This window comes from Carassius auratus, unplaced genomic scaffold (genome assembly GCF_003368295.1).
Source record: "Carassius auratus strain Wakin unplaced genomic scaffold, ASM336829v1 scaf_tig00034766, whole genome shotgun sequence".
In the NCBI taxonomy this organism is placed as follows: Eukaryota; Metazoa; Chordata; class Actinopteri; order Cypriniformes; family Cyprinidae; genus Carassius; species Carassius auratus.
Genome location: NW_020526174.1, coordinates 72,468 through 93,070, shown reverse-complemented (window position 1 = coordinate 93,070; position 20,603 = coordinate 72,468). Strand labels below are relative to the sequence as shown.

The following is a 20,603-nucleotide window of genomic DNA, read 5'->3' as shown; positions in this document are numbered from 1 at the left end:
ACATGCACATTTCAACAAGTAGCTTTCAAGCAGGTGAAAGCAGCATATGCTCAAGGAACACGGCAGACACGGATGTGCGGTCATACACACTCTTAGCACATTTAACACAGACCATCATCTGAAAGGACGAGACGAGTATTCTAATCATTTCTGACAGGAAGCATGAAACATTTGTGTCATTGTGTTCATATAGTGTGCAACAGAGTCACCTGCTGGACCCTTGGGCTATTACAAAATCTACAGTGCAAAAGGACGTGATGTTTCCTGATTTGTGAATATCAGGAAACAACATGTACTTTTGCACTGTATTTAACAAAATGTGCCTTTGTCTAATTATAATTGCATTCTAATTTCAATTCACATTTACTTTATGTGAGTGTATATATAGTTTTTACTCTAAACTGTGCAGTCTGTAAGTATAATAAATGAAATAAAAATGTATAAAGTGCAATTGTTTTAATAATAATTAGTAAACACTAGATTAAAACCAGAGACTGAATCTACAGCTTCTCGTGGCTTGATGATTTAATATGGACATACATGAATTTGTGAAGCATAATGACATGGTCTAAAATCATTTGAATGATTTTAATCAAGTGATGTGGTTATATAAACTGCAGGATTATGGAACAGAGTTCATTACATGAACATTTCAGCACAATATACAGTACTTTGTGACCAAACTCTTTACTGCCAGCAGTCTGTCATTTGAGATGTATCCGGTTTTCTGTTTTAAGTTGTGCCTTCTCCAGCTATTGTTTTCAGGATGTACAAGGCTTTAAAACACAAATGACTTTACTTATATGTGATTATATGTGATTGTAAGCTTTTCCATCATATTATTAATACAGTACCCTTGATTTTTAATAATTAGCCTATTTGAGGTATTCCACATAGAAAGAACAGACATAGAAAGAAGTTAGAATATATATTTCACATTATAGGTAAGATGTGCATCAACTCTCCAAAAAAGCCTGTGCTTCATTTGATATATGGTCATGGTAGATTTCATTTCCTCGCAATGGGGATGATTTTGTCTTCACATTGACAACTGGCTGGACACCACTGGCTCACCAGGGAGTGGTCACAAGTGGCCATCTCTTTCAGTTCATCGCAATTGGTGACCGTGTTGACGTACGGACAGGGATTAGCTAGAAGAAGAAGAGAATTGAAAGTCAGTGGAGCAATAGACTCTTCTTAGAGATGCATTCAGCCATGCAAACTCGTCGTTTAGGATCATTTTCAACCAAAAACAGGAATGCACTTACTGCACAGATCGTCTTCACAGTGGTCCGGACAGGCAGCACATGGATCACCCAGCGAGTACGGTGGGACTCCTCTGAAATTCCCTCTGAAATAGAGGAAGAGTCATGTATGTTAGTTTGAGATGCCTCCATCTTACAATGTGGCATTTAATGATAATACAAACAAATGCATTGCAACTGTGTTGAATTTGGCAATAAAACATTAAACTATCATAGTGTACAGGAACATACGCTCTGTAGTAATGGCATCCGTAGAAGTAGGAGCTTCCACACTTAGCCATGGCACAACCGACCTCATACGAGCTGTACCACACCACCTAAACACAAGCACTGCTTTAGTTTGAGATGCCTCCATCTTAAAATCACTTAATGACACTACAAACAAATGCATTGCTTTTCTGCTGGAAAAGAAGTGTGCTGAATTGTATTGGTTGTTATTCACATCTTAAAAGTGTATTTTCAACAACAACAACAAAAAAAGCTACTTGCAGAAGAAATAATACTTAGACTACACTTTCTTGTTTCTTAACAGATTTAAGTACACTTTAACAAGTGCACTTTCATGTCAAATAGAAAAAAAATGCATGTATTTCATGCTTTAAAAAGTATACTTTTCGATGTGTTCACCGTACTAAACCTCACGTGTAAGGTACAGTAGAGTAAATGTACTAAACTGCATCTTCATTGTTACAAATGTGTAATTGCAAATATATTTTCAAATACTTGACATACAAGTTTCATTATTGTCATTACATTAATGTATATTTTAATTACCATAGATGCTTATCAGTACATTCAGCAGTGCACTTTAATCATATTTCAAAGACAATAGAATTATATCAAGGGCCCTACTTCTTATACTACTCCTCTTCTTGTTACATGACTGACTAAATAAAACTATTATACATTTTAAGTTAATTGTAAATAACATGCAATTAAGGGTCCAAAACATTATATTCAGTTTGCACTCAAGTATATTTATTTTATTTTTTTTTTGTAATAAGGAGCCGTCTTTTTAAAAGTATTTTAAAGTGTACTTCCTGCATATGTGGCACAGAAATAGAAACCGAACAGTTGCTGGTAGCCATGGGTTTCCATGGTATTTTTCCCTACTCTGGAAGTCAATGGATACCAGCGACTGTTTGGTTATCAACATTTCTTTTTTCAAATATCCTGTGTGTGTGTGTGTGTGTGTGTGTGTTCTGCAGACAAAAGTAAATCTTACAGGTCTGAAATACCATGAGGGTGAGTAAATGATGACAGAATTCTCATTTTTGTAAATAATCACCTGTGTGTAATGTCCAGTCGGCTGACCGTTGGTGGATCCGGTGGGATATTCATAATTGTTGACTTCGCTGTGCCAGGCATTTATCACATCAGTCCATGAATAAAGCGCAGAGCCCTTGAAGAGATTTTCACCCATTTCATATCCTGTCCATTAGAGAGAAAACATTAGATGAGAGAATTTCAGCACTGCATCTGGTGACCTGCAGCCTGGTTGCAGACATTCATTTGTGTTTTTTTTAAAAACATCATTTTTTTTTTATGATTTTTTACACCAAAGCCTATAAAAATAGGCCCTGATGTTCAATGTTAATACAAAGGAATTCTGTGTTGATTTACAGAAGTGTTTTTACCTGTATTTTGAATTATGCATTACAAACATTGTTTCTTTTCTGTTGTTCAGTAAATGTTTCTTACAGTGTAGAGTAATAAACTCTGGTGGTGTAATGGTTCATCCAGTGTCAAATCGTGAAGTGAAACCCACTGAGAATCACTCATCTAGAATGCACTGCATGTGACTGTGACACACAGCATGTCAACACACACTTGCACAATCCTCATGTATGAATATTAGGTCTATATGCATATGAGTTGATCAAAGAAATCTTCTGTTTTTTAATTGCTTTGGTTGCATATGCTGTGGCCTCAAAATATTTGTATATAAGCAACATTTTTTAAACTGTCACTGTACTCATATCAAAAATTTATTCAGGTACAATGTAATATTTATTCAGGTACAATGTAAAACACAAAAACACACACATACATAAAAGCTATCTGTGCGTGAAAAATTCTAAATATTAAAGTATTTAAATATTGAAGTACTTCAGGGTTTGTTCTTTGGCTTGCTGTTTGAGGGTTTTTATAAACACTATTGTTTTTAAAGCTGCTCAGAACAGTATGTACTATGAAAAGTGCGCTAAAGATAAAAGTAGTGACTGTAAGTGTGTAACATACCGTCAATCAGACGGCTGCTCGGTGGTCCATGTGTCATGTTACACTGATCAATCCAGCCTTGAGCTGACTCTGCCACTGCATCGCTCCAACGCTACAAATGACACAAAACATGTTTGTGTCATTGGTATGCATGATGTATGAATGATGCATGATTACAATGCAACAGTGTGATTTACCATTTTCAGCATGTTGCTGGCAGGCGGCTTCACAGTCCTTCGGTAGGCGTTGTGTAGATCCACGATCTCCTGCTGAACTGAAGTCAGGTCTGTACAGACGCCTGTGAGAGTCAAAAGCAAAACAATCAGTATGAAGCATTTTCAGATGATGCATATTTATGCCTATTAACCAAATTTATAAGAGGCAATATGGTAATATATGTCACCTGACTGGAAATCCCACCACATGAAAAGAGACAAATATGAAAGATTATTAATATTATTGCTTGTTGATAACAAAACCACAACTACAGTATAATAAATGTTCATGGTTTATATATATTTGACTACATAACTCATTCCAAGCATTTAAACAGAAGCCTTTCATTTTTTAAATCATTAGAAACATATATTTAGTCAAATGTGTTCAAATGTTAGTTAAAACTCTGTTATAAGTATCATAAATAAAAAAAGTATTAAATTCAAACTCACCAAGTTGCAGGCAGCGCTCAAATGGAGCAATCCCAGGATACAAACTGTTACTGCAAACATTTTAGGTTCTTCTGTCCAGCAGATCGCAAAGGCAGCATTTTAAAATAAATAAATAAAAGCAAAAATGTATGATTTAAAAACATTATCTAAAAACAGGTGTAGGTACATGCGTACACACACACACACACACACATAATTTCAAATATTATAAAACACAATTTAAAATATTATAAATTGTTATATTATATATAATTGTAATAATTATAATAATAATAATAATTACAATATTTTTTAAAGTTAAAAACTTATTAATTATTTTTCAATGTCAAATATAAATGATAAGAAAATTCATTTAAAATATAATTTATAATATAAAAAACAATTTTTTTTTACACTACCATAACAGAAAAAATGTCAGAAAGAAACTAAATTTCAAGTTTGAAAGCTAATTTTGTAGTCCTTTTTTCAGATAAATACATTCAGAATTTAAAATATAAATTGTAAAAAATACTGTAAGTAGAAAAAAATTATTAAGAATATTTTTAAATATACACTACAGATACTAATACACTTTAATCATTGTTAAAATGTTAAGCAGAAACCCAAATGTTTTTTTGCTTGCTTTATAGCTAAAATGATATACAAACTGATCTGCATTATTAATTCTGCTCCTCACCTTCCCACCGGAGTATAGGAGTCTGAGATGTTACTCGCTCACTATTTCCTTTTATATTCCCAGCATCTTAATGATCTCAAGAACATGTTCCCATGTCTGCAGTGACTCGTGACACCACTTGAGCAATATGTTCACAAAACAATACAAAACCTGAGAGGCAGAAGCAAACATGCGAGTGTAAACACGAGGGTCTAGGTTTAGTTTAAAGAACAGCGTGAATTAACCCACAGAAGAATGAGCCGAGATATCCAAAGAACCTGCAAACAAAGCAACAATGATAAATCGAATGGACAACGTGGCAATGGACCAGAGCGTATAGTTAAAGAAAACACATCAGTCTTCTTATAGAGGGGTATAATAGGCAGGATGAAATAGAAACTGTAGACTTTACTTTCACTCAATCACCCTCATGCATGCCAACTATTACAGTGTGACATTTGCTATTGTGTATTTTCATCAAGCAAACAAGGGTTTTTTGACACCAGTTTCAGTCTGACTTGCAAAATGACTGTCCATTTGACCTGGTTAATTAACAAACAGATACATTAAAGTTACATCAGAGCAAAATCATTAAAGCTTAAAACATTCTGTCATATCAGCTGTGTCTCCAGGGCTTCTACTGTGCTTTTTCACAGCTAGGGTTATAATGCAATGGGATGTAATCTGGCCTTTCAAAGCATTTCAATCTTTTTACATCATTGTAGACCTTTAGATATAAGTTTAACTATTCATTCCCTGTCTTAACATGATCATTTGATGTATTTGATGGCTTGACTCTTCTGCACAAGGAGTAACAGGTATATATATTCCTGCAGGTAGTAAATACAATCGCTGAATGATAAATAAATATTAAGATGTCTGGTAAAGGCAAATCATTTACAATGAGCCATATAATTATGAAATGCATTTGTAATATGTTATATATATATAATTACATGTGATTTATACACTGTAAAAATATTTTTTCTGATCACTGTGAGCATAAAATAAATAAGGTAGCAGGTGCTACGCATACCAGGTTTTTGCAAAAAAAAAACTCAAAACTCTACACACAAAACCACAAAACACACACACAACACGCATAACGTAACACATATCTTGCAAAAGAAAACACTCCATTCAAAACTATTTGAACTCCAAAATGTCATTTTTGAGTATTAACGCTACACACAAGAATAAAATAATTAGCCACATACATTCCGAACTACACACAAATTAGAAAAATGTAGAACACTACTCTCGTGTGTCTTTTGCTTGTTCAGATTGCAGTTCACACATACATACAAAGTATATAAAGTACTGTATGTAAGTACAGCTGATGTATTTTACACAGTTATGCAACAGACCTGAATCAATACTGAACTGACTTGAGCTATATAATGACCCTGAAACTATTGTGAAGCTGATGTGAAACAATCTGTTATGTAAAGCACTTTTGAAATAAAGTTGACTTTCTGAATTGGCTTGTATGCATATTCACTGTGTGTGTGTTGTGCACACATAATCTTACGTGCATGTTTTATGTCATATCAGGACACAACTCTGTATAATGACATGGGTATGACACAGGTATTACAAGGAGAGGGTGACTTATGAGGACATAACCCATGTCCCCATTTTTCAAAACGCTTATAAATCATACAGAATGAGTTTTTTTGAGAAAGTAAAAATGCACAAAGTTTCCTGTGAGGGTTAGGGTTAGGTGTAGGGTTGGTGTAGGGCCATAGAATAAACAGTTTGTACAGTATAAAAACCTTTACACCTATGGGATGAACCCGTTGTGTGTGTGTGTGTGTGTGTGTGTTTGTGTGTGTATAATATATATATATATATATATATATATATATATTATATATATATATATATATATATATATATATATATATATATATATATATATATATATTGATTTCTAAAAACACAGAGTTTTGATTTTCTACTGAACAAATTATGTGTAAGTGTTTTCTCACATGAACACTTGGTGCATGTCATCAATAAATAAATGTGGCATTTAAATGGTAGTGTTTCCCAAATTAAACAAAAGAGCTGTTAGTTTCGAATGACTAATGTAATGTATAGAACTGTGTTTAGAGTTTGTTTTATGAGAGTAAACCGAGTTAAACGACACAGGACAGTCTGACCAGTAGGAGGCGCATTGGCACCAATATCAGGATTTCCCCGACAAAAACTTTCTTCAGAATGTTTCTTACACTGAGAGTTATGTTTATATATAGTTTAAAAATCAGTACGAATTAAAAGGTTTTAATGTTTTGTGCTTCTTTTGGATTTCAAAGCAATCTGTCATTTCAGTGGTTTCCAAAGCTGTTAACTGAGAAAGCAAGGTGGCTGAATGCTGATGTGAGGCGGATGTTGCTAGTCTCAATTTTTATGCAATATTTACTAACAATTTATATTATGAAACTATTTATTAATTTAAAAAACTAAAACTTTAATGTTAACGAACTGTATCATCCATTGACATTTTGCTTTTGGAAGACATTTATCAGCGAGATTCCTCAAAACACTGGCTGATTTATGAGACTGTCTGAAATATGGGTTCAGATGACCTCAGCATCAGACAAAATGCCATTAGAGGTCATGCAGTGGGTGTCTTCTGTGTGTAAAGGTTGTTATGGTCCAGTGAGTGCTTCAGCGCTGTGGAAGCAGGAGCATTTACTCGTCTTCTGCTGCACTGCACACTTCTTGTTTTCCTCTCACAATGCAGTTAGTGAAGTGTTCAGTGCTCTTTATTTTCACAGAGATTACACAGTGATTAGTTCGCAATAAACGCAATGCTAATTACGCAGTGGGAGATCTCATTTTCCACCATCTCTCCTTCCTCTTCAAGCTTCAGTGAAAGAGATGTGTTTTGTTTTGTTTTGTTTTGTTCCGTTTTTTTGAAGTACGGTGTGGTCCAGAAATCTGAGAGCACTTTTTTCGAATTAGTACAAAATGTTTCATCTCTTAATAATTTGCTTTGATTAGTGACCTAGAAATGCAGCAAAAAAATGTTTACTCAATATATATATATTTCCAAAAATAACCCCCCAAACACACACACACACACACACACACACACACACACACACACACACACACATATATATATATATATATATTTAGATAAATTATTTTAATGTATTATTATTCATTTCCAGGTTAAATCCCTTTTTATGCACACAAAACATTATACATAATTGATATTTAGAATATATTAAAAAATTAAAAAAATTATATATATATAAATATATATATATATATATATATATATATATATATATATATATATATATATATATATATATATATATATATATACCTCTTGATGAGCTGCAACTGTACTTGAGATAAAGACAGGCGCCACAAGGATTTCCTGTTTCAGAAAGATTCATATTCTTTCATCTCGGCTCATGTCATTAATTTGTGTCCTAGGGTCAGTTGTGTCCTCTGCTGTGCATAAAATCACTATCAACAGCCTTTGAAACAGGAACGTCAATCATCCCGAGTGCCTTAAAGACAATATTTCCCATTAAAACACTTGGTCTTCTGATGAAACGCTGGTGTGTCATTTTTATCATAGTGATGTGATGGATGAAATTAAAGTGATTATGTGTGATTCGGACAAGGCCATTGTGTTTTTAGTCTGTCCCCTCTCTCTCAGACTGGTCTGAATAATGGATTCACAGCCATAGGGGGCCACGTCTGGGGTTTATAAAAAATAGATCTCTCTACTGGGGGCTGCAGACACAGACCCTCTCACCCTTGAACGAGCCACCGCCACAAAACCTCCTCAGAGGAGAAAGGCAGCACTCAGAGATCACTGTTTCATTGCTCAGGAGACAGTCCTCGGTTACGTTTTACTGGAGCCAGCTTTGTTTCTCGTAAAACTCTTAAAAGTGTTTTCATACAGTAAGAATACAGTACTTTGTTTGAGTCAGTTCGGGAGTTCAAAGCGGGTTCGCGAATCATTTGAGTCAGTTTGGGGATCACAAACCATTTGAATCAGTTCGGGAGTTCGTAGCGGGTTCGCGAATCATTTGAGTCAGTTTGGGTGTTCGGAGCGGGATCACGAATCACGAAAGATTAGAGCTAGTAAATTTTCAAATTGGCCATAACCTTTAATTTGTTGCTGCCAACTGGGGTGGCAGCAGGGGTGTGCAGGCTTTCTTTTAGGGTGGCATTTGCCACCCTGGTAGATCCGCCCCCTTATTATGCCATTCTGTATATGTGAACACTCAAATGTCTGATTTCACATAGAAATTGCGGTTTTCTCCAAATAAGTTAATATATAGCCTGTTATGATAAAGCCGTGAAGAAGAATCTGAAAAGAAAGAAGCTTCAAATAAATATTTTAAAGTGAGTGAATAAATCCAACCACCCCTATAGGTTTCATTTTGCATAATCCGTGACCGACAGAGGAGCATCTTGGCGGCAGGGATTTAAAACTTTACCAAGACTCAAACTGACATGGGCAGAGACTGGATTTTTTCGAACATGTAGGGTACATGTGATTTCAAAACAATTCAGCCCGGTATATATAGTGAATATATTATTTACCAGATATAAAATGAGTTTGGTTCAAGCGTTTCATTGTATCACGGTGATATCTCTTCAGCGCACAGCGCGAGCAGGACAAACAACAAAGCAGAATATTAAAAACTATGACTGGACTGTCACATCCATACCATTATATTGAGAACACCATTATAATAAAACTCTGTGAATTTTTTTAGTTTAGCTGCCGTGTTTCTGCACATTGATTCGTGAAGAAGGCGTCCACAATAGGGGTTAGCATTCAGAGCCGCGATATGTTCATTTGCATTAAGGGCTCTTTTTGCAGATAGCCTATAAATCATAATATTAACGCTATGTTGTATAAATAATGAAGGGTATTCTACATGAAATCATGAGTTTAATCCCATTGATTAAAAACGTGCTATCAACTGCGTCACTCTACTGGTCATCTTCAGCGCGCGCAGCTCAAAACAGAAACGCAGAACATTAACAGCACGTCCTGATTTTGCCAAGTTCGATGTGTTCCTAGGTCAACATATTTTGTTGACCCTGGAACAACATTTAACTCCAAAAATATATTCCTAACCATATCCCTACACCTAAACCTAACCTCAACCATGAGTAATCCCTAAAATCAGAGGAAATGATAGATGAATGACACTGATGTACAAGCACCAAACACTGATTTTAAGCATAAACTTCACATAATCTATACACTGGTTCTTCAAATCTGATTGGTTAATCACAATGTTGTTCCAGGGTCAACAACGATGTTGTCCCAGGAACATGTCTCACTTGGTAAAATCAGGTTCTGCGAACATTAATAATAGGCCAACTTTATAATGAGAGCACTTTTGTAAAAACTGTGAATTGTTAGGCTTTCGCTGATGTTTAGTGTTAACTATCTTTTAATCAAAACATGAAATTACTATTCACCCAGTTTGTATCTGTGAGGCATTTGTTACATATTTTCCCTGTGTGTTAACATCAGTAATTATTATTTACGAATGTCTGACTTGACTCAATGTATTTTGCACCTCCTCCAAACATAGGCTACGATTCGACTATCAGTGGAAATATCAGCAAGATTCGAAAATTTCAATTAGACTATGAAAATCCTTAGTCGGGGACACCCCTAATGGGGCAAACCTGTCCTCAAACTCATATAGGTCGTTTGTCCAAATCCTGAAATACGACCCATCAGAGCTACAATTGCCTTATGGGCAAAAGGTCATTTTCATATTAATGTTTGGTACTTTTTTTATTTCCTTTGTGTAGCTCAGTTGGTAGATTATTGCATTATACCTTGATATGTAATCATGTTATCATGGGTTCGAAACCAGAGAATGGACGTGCATGTAAAATGTATATGCACAATAAATCATAATTTAGCATGATTTCTGTGAGGGATATGTTTAGGGGTGGGGTTAGGTGTGTTCATTCAAACGAATAAGCCACTTAGTAAAATATGTACGAATTACTGTGAGATCGGTGCAAAAAGCAGGGGGGCAGGGTTTCATATTTTTTTGAAGCACCCCTGGCTGCCGCCATTGGCTAGCTGACCCCCACCTGCTGTTAGCATTCCATTGACTCCCATTCATTTTGGCGTCACTTTGACAGCGAATAATTTTACATCTGAAGCGTTTAAATACTCCATTTGTCCATTAATTATTTCTAAAGAAACACGAAAATGTATAAAAGGCTCCATTACCTTGTATCTTACGTTATGGTCCCATAGAAGCAGTTTTGGTAAAAAAATAAGCTAACGATTGCGTCATAACCAGCGACTCTCTGAAAGTACCGTATGGACACGAGGAGAAGCTCGCAGGCAATCTTTTACTGTCTATGAGGCTATCGGGGGGACGTGGAGGCATGAAGTCAAGGGAGATAATTGATCAGAATACTTACCAAAATTTGCTCCTGTTCACGCTCGCCTTCTCTGCAAGATTCGGTGGGTGATTCAGATTTCTCTTGGCACAGCGATTAGAAGATTTACAGGTTGCTCACGTGACGCAATGCAATACTGTCATTATTTTTTACGCCCGCTAGAGGGCGCTTAATTTTAAAATGTAAATATAGGTCGTAATAAGGTGCTTGCACAAACGACCTATATGGTCGTTTTTTTTTTTTTTTGTTGGAGGACAGGCTCATTTGTAATATTGTAAGATATTATTTTAATTAAAACAATTAATTAAAAAAATAAGCATGTCACAAAATAACAGCATAAAGGTCTGGAGATTTAAAATGAATTTACTCTCCATTTCATTTGTGGTCTTTGAGAAACAACTGAGATAGAGAGATCTTTTTTCATTCTGTTGCTCTTTCAGTCCTCACTTATGCTGAGCACTTGTCATTGCTTTATTATGTCCCTGTAATTTCTAAAATATCTGCTCCCACTCTCTTGTTCTCCTTTTTATTGGTCTCCCTTCCCTTCCCCTCTCTCTCTCTCTCTCTCTCGCTCTCTCTCTAGTACTCAGCACCTCCTCCTTCTCCTCAGTTGGATTCTTCAGTCGGTGGGCAGTAACTGTGTCTTCTGAAGAAGCAGAGAGAGAGAGGGCGGGGGAGAGAACTGTGTCTGGGTCAGCTCGGTCTGTCATCTCAGACAGTCAGAGAGAGCGAGACCGTACGCAAGAGATAGACGGCAGGATACAGGAGGTATGTCAGAGGATGTGGTTTCCCTGAGCTTGCAGAACATTGCACAGACATACTTTGAGCATGACCTAACGGCAGCATGCAAAGTGTGTTTTCTGCGCTCCACTAGCTGCCTGCCGCAGGAGGACTGATCCGCTCGGGATCCTCGCTTCTTGTTGTTATTGTGCTGTCACATCCAACAGGAATCCTACCGTCACTCTTGCTGTTCACACGCAGGACGGTGGATCGCTGACTCAAACTTGCAGCGTCTGCGTGTCGACACCTCCACAACAGGTAAGCGGTCTGTCTTCATTGATTTTCTCACTTCATGAAGCATGCTGTCTGTCTAGGAGGAAAGCAAACATGACAACAGTACAGTGATAAAGAATCAATCATGGGAAGCCACAAGCCACAAGTTTGCCACTGTGTGATGCGCTACAGCAACCATCTTTATCCATTAACACAGATACATGCTCCACGTAAAGCGTATCACACAGATCAATGGTTTAATTTGAGTCACATGTACAAAGTGTGATACTGAGAGGAAGACTGCATACTTGCCTTCAATGCTTGACAGTTGGCTTTTTCTTTAAGAAGTGTTTCTTCAGCACTTTATGACGTTTGTTTGTCTGAAATCAAAGGATTTGGGTTGCAATCCTCTTTAATAGGACGTATTTAAATAACTTTGGAGCATGCATTCACTAAGTGAGGTTAAAACTCAACATTAAGTAGCCTAATTTGTTTCAAACTGAGAGCGAAAATGCTGCATAAGGTAGAACAATCTGAAGATATTTGATGTCTAAAGTCAGTATGGAATGAAAATTCAGATATTTTCTAAATGCATGTTATTGATTGTACTATGAACCTTTATTTGTGCATGTTTTAATTAGAATTGTTTTTGGTCCTCATTATTGTTCATCAAAATGTCTATCTTGTGGTCAAACACCGACTTCTCCAGTCATTTAGTGTGCATAAAACCCGCCCCTTTCTTACAGTCAACGGCCAACGGCAAGCTCACGTTCAGATCCACCATCCAATCAAAATCTGATAGACAAAACCAAGTCCCCACTCAAGAATTTTTCTACTCCATTAAATATCACAATACAAAATGATAAAAGATTCGTCACTACTTTTGTTTCATCACTACTGTATGTGGAGCATAGTTTTGAACCAATGAGATTTCACTGTAGGCGGGGTTTCCTTACAGTGCAGAAATGAAATACAAAATAATCAAGAGTCCCAAAAAATTCCCTGTTGCTCGTTTAATGTTAGTTTGTTACTGACAAAAAGTAAACCTAAAAATAACCTAAAGACAACATTCTGTATGTTCTATAGTTTCTATTAGAATTTTGCAAAGAAATTTTTATTTTATTTTACATTATATTTAATTTTTTTTTCCTTTTTTTTAATCAATTTCAGTACTTTAGCTTAAACTTAGTTTTAGGGGTTTCCTTTTTTAATTACAACACTAGATTTGTCATTTATTCATTCATTCATTTATTCATTCATTCATTCATTCATTCATTTTTGTCACAGGACCCTATTTGTGTAGAAAACTTTTGGCAGTCTGATAAAATGACTCAAGAAAGAGTTAAAAATCATTACCAAAACTGCAAGGTCAAGTCGAGTGCATTGCATGGTCGGGCTGTGTTCTCTGTTGTGAACTCACTGCACACTTTTTTAATGTACTAGTTTATCAAAGTATTCCTTACACACACATATATATAATATGTGCATATACTCTATACAGCATACTAAATACGGCTCAAAGAGTATGAGTAGTATGTACTGTATGTTAGCATGATAATCTACACATAGCCTAATTGTGCTGTTGTTTAGATAGTAGGCGGTCTCATTAATGGTCCCTGTCACTCATATTGCCAAAAAAATGCCAACTTTCATTATAAATTAATGTGTTATGGATGCAAATCACTGTCAGTTTGAATGCCCTTTAAGAAAGGAATGTAAGAAAAAAGAACAGAGAACGCAAACTGTCATTAATCAGTTCCAGACGGCGGTTCGGAGGCTGTGCGTACTCAGTCGCGCTGCGCCAGGCGCCTCAGGACTGACACACAGAGCTGCTGTTGTCATGGAGGAATCTGGTGCATCATATAACGGGCTAGTCACCTCAGACCCCACGCGTACTCGCTATTAGAGAGTTACTGGAGAGTAATGCTGACTTCAGTGTCATATGGGCATCAGCAGGACCTTTTTATTACAAGGTTGTTTCCTTGGGAGAAAAAAAAAAACTAATACCAAACATAATAAATTTAGTCAATTTTCATACAAAAATATGAATGGTACTTGCCTATGCAAAAGTCTCTGATGTGATGCTATGGAGCTGGGAGTGGTTTCCAGGGTGTTGCCATGTAAATGAAATTATATTTATTAAAAAAAAAAGAAAAAAAAAATATATTTATTTATTTATAAAATGTATTTATTTATATAATTTATTTATAAAATGTATTTAAAAATATATTATTTATTAAAAAAATTAAGTGATCATATATATATATATATATATATATATATATATATATATATATATATATATATATATATATATATATATATATATATATATATATATATGAAAAACTCTAAATGAGGCCAGTTAATTTAAGTTTCCTGTAAAATGTGCTAGTGAAAACAACAAGCCATCTAATAATATATAGTAAAATTTTTAAATAAAACGAAAACACAAATTGACAAGTTAAAACCTAAAATGTTGCTACTATATTTTGTTTACAGTAAAAAAAAGTACTGTAAATTTCACATATTTTTTATCATTAATATGCCTCATTAATATGCCTCATTAATGTGCCTCGTGCTGCTTTATTTAACTTTTTTAACTTTTTTTCATAACCTTATTGTATAGTGTACTGTATAGATGTATTTTATATTTTATATTTTATCTAGATTTTCAGGCTCTACTGTTAAGTTTTATCTGTATGCACCATGGATCTGAGAGTAACGCAATTTCAGTTCTCTTTATGTATGTACTGTACATGTGGAAGAATTGACAATAAAGCAGACTTGACTTGATTAAAAACAGTAGCAACAAACATTACAGGACAAGTTACATACTTAAATTTAATATTTTAGTTAGGGTTTTATTCAAATCACTAACTAGTATTAGCAGTAGTAATAGCGGTGCTCGACTTAACAAACACTAATGAGACAAATGCTGACTATAGGCCTACAGTAAGAACAACTCTATTAATAACAACGGTTATTCAATATATGCAAAAATTACCATTCATCAGCCTTTTTCCACACATTTCCTGGCAAAGGTTTTCTTAACTTTTCACTCATTAAGTTCAGCAAAAAAAAAGAAAAAACAAAGACAAATACCAGTGAGCACAAAGAGGATGCATGGTCATTCTAAACAATCTTAATATTAATGTGGAAAACATAATTCACATAATTTGGTCTTTGATGAAAAATGCGTAAGTTTGGGACTTTTGAAAGTAGACTGTGCAAATGTTTTAGAGATTGTTGAGATCTGCCTTTTTTTATTTATTTTTTGTAGAAAACCTTGTGAATAACAGCTTGCTCTGTAAGTTCCTTTACCTATAAGTCACACACAGCAAAAGTGCAGCTAATTGCCTCTTTGTTCCTCCTGCAGCTGTTACACCTGTATCTTCACTGGCAGCTGAGCGGGATTGTTAGGAACATGATTCATACACGTGAAGCTTCAATATTTTGGTAATCTAATTAGGACAGAGAATCATCTCTTGTGCTCAATTAACTCTAATTTAGATAATTGGAACGCCTTAGTGCATTCGAAACTTAATTACGACATCCTTCCGAGACGTGACGTGCAAAAAGCACAGTGCGTTATTCGTGGCTCGCTGTACAACGGTTTCACCTCTCGTTCAATTAGGGTAGGCCCTCCTTTGCTCTCTCTGAGAGAAAATGTACACTCTCTCCTGTGATTAGACAGCCTACAAATCAGATGTCACATTCGCTGTCTGTGCCGCGCATTCAGCACCTTCTTCTCGGAGTCAGTTGAGGAGATGAAACGCAGCTTCAGCTGTGCGCCTTTATGGAAGATGAATGGTAATTTTTGTTCTTCTACTGTGTGAGGTGCCACTTTGAATGGATTATTCTTCCCGGATGTGCGCGGAGATTAGCTGCTTCCCTCCAGTCTCAGCGACGAGCTTCTGCCACAAATATTCAGGCCGCTGGCGATGCCTAGGCACAACACAGAACAATCAAAGCGGGAAACATGCAAGAGCTGCAGTAAAACACGCTTTAACAGGCGACAGAACAGAACTCCTTTAATACATCTCCAAGACTCATCGACTCGCTTGCTAACGAGCGGCCGGGAAAATTGCAGCGATATTGATTGAGTCGTGCTGAAGAAGGACATGTCGATACTTTGCTTGAGTGAAATAGAAGTTGAGCTTTGTTTTAAAAGAAACACCGATTCAGATTGCTTTCTGGTAGAGTGCACATGTTAAGAAAAGAGACTAAATTCTTTCATTCTCACATTACAAGTACTGGATTGTTTCCACTGAAATCAGTCTCACACTTTCGCACAACATACTGTCTCACATATGGCCACTGGGTGGGTGCTATGATAGAAATATGATATTACTTATTTATTTATCTTAAAAACAAAGGATCTTTATTGGCATTGATATGATTCTTTAAACATCAATGGAATCTCAATGTTCTTTTAATCTCTTTAAAAATAAAGGTTTTAAAATGTGTGTGTGTGTGTGTGTGTGTGCTCTTGTTTTTGTGACATATCAGGACACAACTCTGTATAATGACATGGGTATGACACAGGTATTACAAGGAGAGGGTGACTTTTTAAGGACATAACCCATGTCCCCATTTTTCAAAACGCTTATAAATCATACAGAATGAGTTTTTTTTTTTTTTTTTTTTGAGAAAGTAAAAATGCACAAAGTTTCCTGTGAGGGTTAGGGTTAGGGTTAGGTGTAGGGTTGGTGTAGGGTTGTATAATATACAGTTTGTACAGTATAAAAACCATTACACCTATGGGATGAACACACTTTACACAAAAACAAACGTGTGTGTGTGTGTGTGTGTGTGTATATATGTAACTTTTTTTTAAGTTAATGGCTACTGTCAACTGTTTGGTGAACAGCATTATTCTAAATATCTTATTTAATAAAAAACATTGAAATAAAAAAATAAAAACAATATATATATATATATATATATATATATATATATATATATATATATATAGAATTAAATCATTTAAATAGCCGTAGCACACACCTGTGACCCTTTTTATCTTGCTTGTAATTTTTTATTTCTTTATTTTTTTTTTTGCACATAAAGCATCCAATCTACTGATATATAGTTAATACATATAAAAAGCAAACGAAAATCTCTAGCATATTTCTATCATCACTAGGTTCCACGTGACTCCGCCCATCTCTTTAATAAAGCAAATTATATTTGTCTAGTAAAACTGCAAAGGCAAGAGAAAGCAAGAGAAAGCTTAGATGAGAGAGAAGGAGAATACGAGAGAGAATCTCAGAGAAAGCGAATAAAGGGAAAGAAACAGACTGGGGAGATACTGCTCTCTTTTCTTCTCTTGAGTATGAAATCGTTGTCAAGGGGCCCGTTCCCATGGCAATTCCATCCGCTGTGTCTGGGTTTCCAGCTTGTCCGTGCCCAGACCTTGGATGCTGAGAGGATGGGTTTTCTAGGTTCATGCCAAACAAAAGGGAAAGTGTCCCCCCACCACCATCACCCAACCCCCTTCCAAAAGGCTGCAGTGAAAGAGATTTTAAAGAGACGACCTGTCAGATGAGTAGCAGTGTCTGATATTGGATTCAATCTATAACTGTAGTTTTCATTATACCTGTGTTCCTATTTCTTCTAATTATCTATAAGCAAGCAGTGAAGCAGCGGCCGGAACCGGAGAGTGTCTGCAGCTTGTAAGGACATACAGAAGGAACGCTTTCCCAAGACAACAATTAACCCCCGGTTTTGTCTAAATTATGCTGTGACATTTTGTTTATACTCGACTTTATTTAGACAGGAAATGTTTCCTCAGAGTAAACCATGCTGTTTGTGCATCTCTCATTTAATAGAGTACTTCTTGTGAAAAGTAAAAGCAGTCACGCTCTCTATTCTGTATTTGGATGGCACGCGATAGCTTTGTGAAGGAACACTGAAAATTAAGAATCAAGGCATTATTTTCTGAAAATCTTCCCCTCTATCATAGTTTACATGTTTGAAGTGATGTACTTATTTGGGTATCCTTCTTAATCATAATCATCTTTTTAAGTTAATTAGATGGTTTTGCTTACTGATCCTTAAAGAAAATTCAGGAAACATAAACACTTGGTGTATGCAGTTCCACAATGGAATTTCACTAATGCATTTCTTCATTGATTTTATTAATTAACTATAGAGAGTTTTTACCATGATGTAATTATATTTATCCACAAATGGCACTATTACAATTTCTGTTTCTTTAAGACAAAACTGTTTTATGGAAAGGACATGAAGAGAGCACAATTACAGTAGTTCTTCCAAAAAAGCGATAGTGAGAAAGTTCAGAACACACACACACACACACACACACACACACACACACACACACACACATATATATATATATATATATATATATATATATATATATATGTATGTATGTATATATTTTCATACATTTCATACATGTTCATACATGGCAAAAAGTAAAAAAAAGAAATCCCTAATACCCCCTCCCAATATTTTTCTTATATTTTAAGTATAATAGTAAATCAATTCTAAAAACACATACCATAATTGTTGCTTATGTTGCTTTTACGGTGGTGTTTGTCTTGTTTGGGTCTTCACAGCGATATTATCTCTTCAAGTGTGTTCACATTCCTTCTCAATGTCCTGCTCAGGTGAGGGGTCTTTGTTGAGACCAGGACGTCCAGGAAGGAAGGAGGAAGTCCAAACAGGGAGACTGCCTCTTTCCTACCCTCAGGAGAGTATTTTCCCTGCTGAACCGACAAAAACATGAGTCACGAAACCATGCCTCGTGCCTTATTTGCCACATTAAAGAAAATGGGTCAAAGGGAGAGTGGTATTTTTGAGCGCAGCTTTGAGCAGAGACCCAAAGCGTGACATTGAAGTTTTGTCCTTTGCACACTATTATTGAATTAGAGCAGTGAGAAACACTGTCAGTTCATCACTTCTCCCTGATGGGTTGTTGCTTGGAAAATGATCATTTTTAGAAAGATTTCCTGTGGCGCGTGATATAAGATGCATGCTAAAACACACATAAAGGTTTTGGAATAATTTGGCTTGTCCAGACTCTTTTTTGTCAGCCTCACCATTACTTTTGTTATAAAAAAAAAACAGAAGAACCTTTTTTTTTTTTTTGTCGTTCATTTTGGACTACCATGCAAAGGTAAACTGGAAGGGAACTCTTTTCTTGTCAGTCTACAGTGCATGAGGGAGCTGTTGCCAGGTTGACTAGAGAGACAGTTCTGCCAAAAGCTTGTAGCGTGAAGCAGAACCTCGGGGAGGGAGAAGTCGCTCTGAAATCATAAACATCTCCCACTTCCTCCGTCAGCTCTAAAAATACCTCGCCTCTTCGTTTCACGGCCCCCCTCCTCGTCTCTATCAGCTATGCAAATATCAGCCCCTCCAACCAACTTTGTTTTCCACCCCTCTCTTTTTGTATTTTTGCTGGGTTTCTCTCTCCGACGGGGGACACACTTAGCCTGTTGCCTCTAGAGAGAGCGTATCTGAGCTCAAAGCATCAAAAAGCCACACTGTGCAAGTTGTTGTTATGTCAAAGATGGCTATTTTAGGGGCAGTCTGTTGTTTTTCCATTTGATGGAAATATTTCAGAAAAGAGAGATATTTGAAAGCAAGCTGACCTGCCTTTTAGCACAAAATTACCGTTTACAGAGTCAGAACATCTTTAAATACATTAACATTCAGGTTGTATCGTACATAAATTATTGTGAACCAACATGAATTTAAAAATTACAGTTTACTTTTTAATGCATGTTCCTGGATATATATGTGTGTGTGTGTGTGTATGTTTGTATATTAATTAAAAAAAGCCTTTTAAACTACATTTTATACAATGCTCCAACTCTAAAGTGACTTTCCATTTTAACCAACATCAAGTTTCTTCTGCTCACTAAAACTGCATTTATTTTTTTAAATATAACACAGCAAAAACAGTAAAATTTTGAAATATTATAACAATTTAAAATAGCTGTTTTCTATTTGAATTTATTTTCAAATGTAATTTATTCCTGCAATGGAAAACTTAATTTTCAGCGTCATAACTCTTCAGTGTCACATGATCCTTCAGAAATGTTAATGCAAACCATGATATTTTTATGAATAGAATAGAAACATCATTTATTTTAAATGGAAATCTTTTGTAGCATTATATATAGCTTGACCTTCATTTTAGATCAATGTAATGCAAATGTAATGCACTCTTGCTGAATTAAAGTATCAGTTTTAAAAAAGAACCACATTTTTTCACACAGTCCAATCAATTCCCAATAGACTAAAATTCCCTCTTTTCAGTTTGTTTTCATTAACAACCTATTTCAATTATATTTCAAGTCACTGAATTTAAATCAGATGTGCGGCCATTGCATTTTGACTCTA

At 35.6% G+C, this 20,603-nt stretch overlaps 1 protein-coding gene and 1 long non-coding RNA gene across 2 annotated transcripts; both read right to left on the bottom strand.

Moving 5' to 3' along the window:
• Positions 1 to 501: 501 nt before the first annotated feature.
• LOC113081647 (cysteine-rich venom protein ENH1-like) lies at positions 502 to 4,885 on the bottom strand. The gene is made up of 9 exons (XM_026253664.1): positions 4,830 to 4,885; positions 4,154 to 4,224; positions 3,889 to 3,892; positions 3,683 to 3,783; positions 3,507 to 3,597; positions 2,554 to 2,696; positions 1,497 to 1,582; positions 1,269 to 1,351; positions 502 to 1,151 (listed from the first exon to the last, which is right to left on the bottom strand). The coding sequence occupies exons 2-9, from the start codon at positions 4,211 to 4,213 to the stop codon at positions 1,009 to 1,011; spliced, it is 711 nt and encodes a 236-aa protein (XP_026109449.1). The 5' UTR covers positions 4,214 to 4,224; positions 4,830 to 4,885; the 3' UTR covers positions 502 to 1,008.
• A 10,070-nt stretch (positions 4,886 to 14,955) lies between these two features.
• LOC113081649 (uncharacterized) lies at positions 14,956 to 19,033 on the bottom strand. Its single transcript, XR_003282253.1, has 3 exons — positions 18,757 to 19,033; positions 17,529 to 17,734; positions 14,956 to 16,172 (listed from the first exon to the last, which is right to left on the bottom strand). It is a non-coding gene; the product is annotated as an uncharacterized LOC113081649 (long non-coding RNA).
• Positions 19,034 to 20,603: the final 1,570 nt, after the last annotated feature.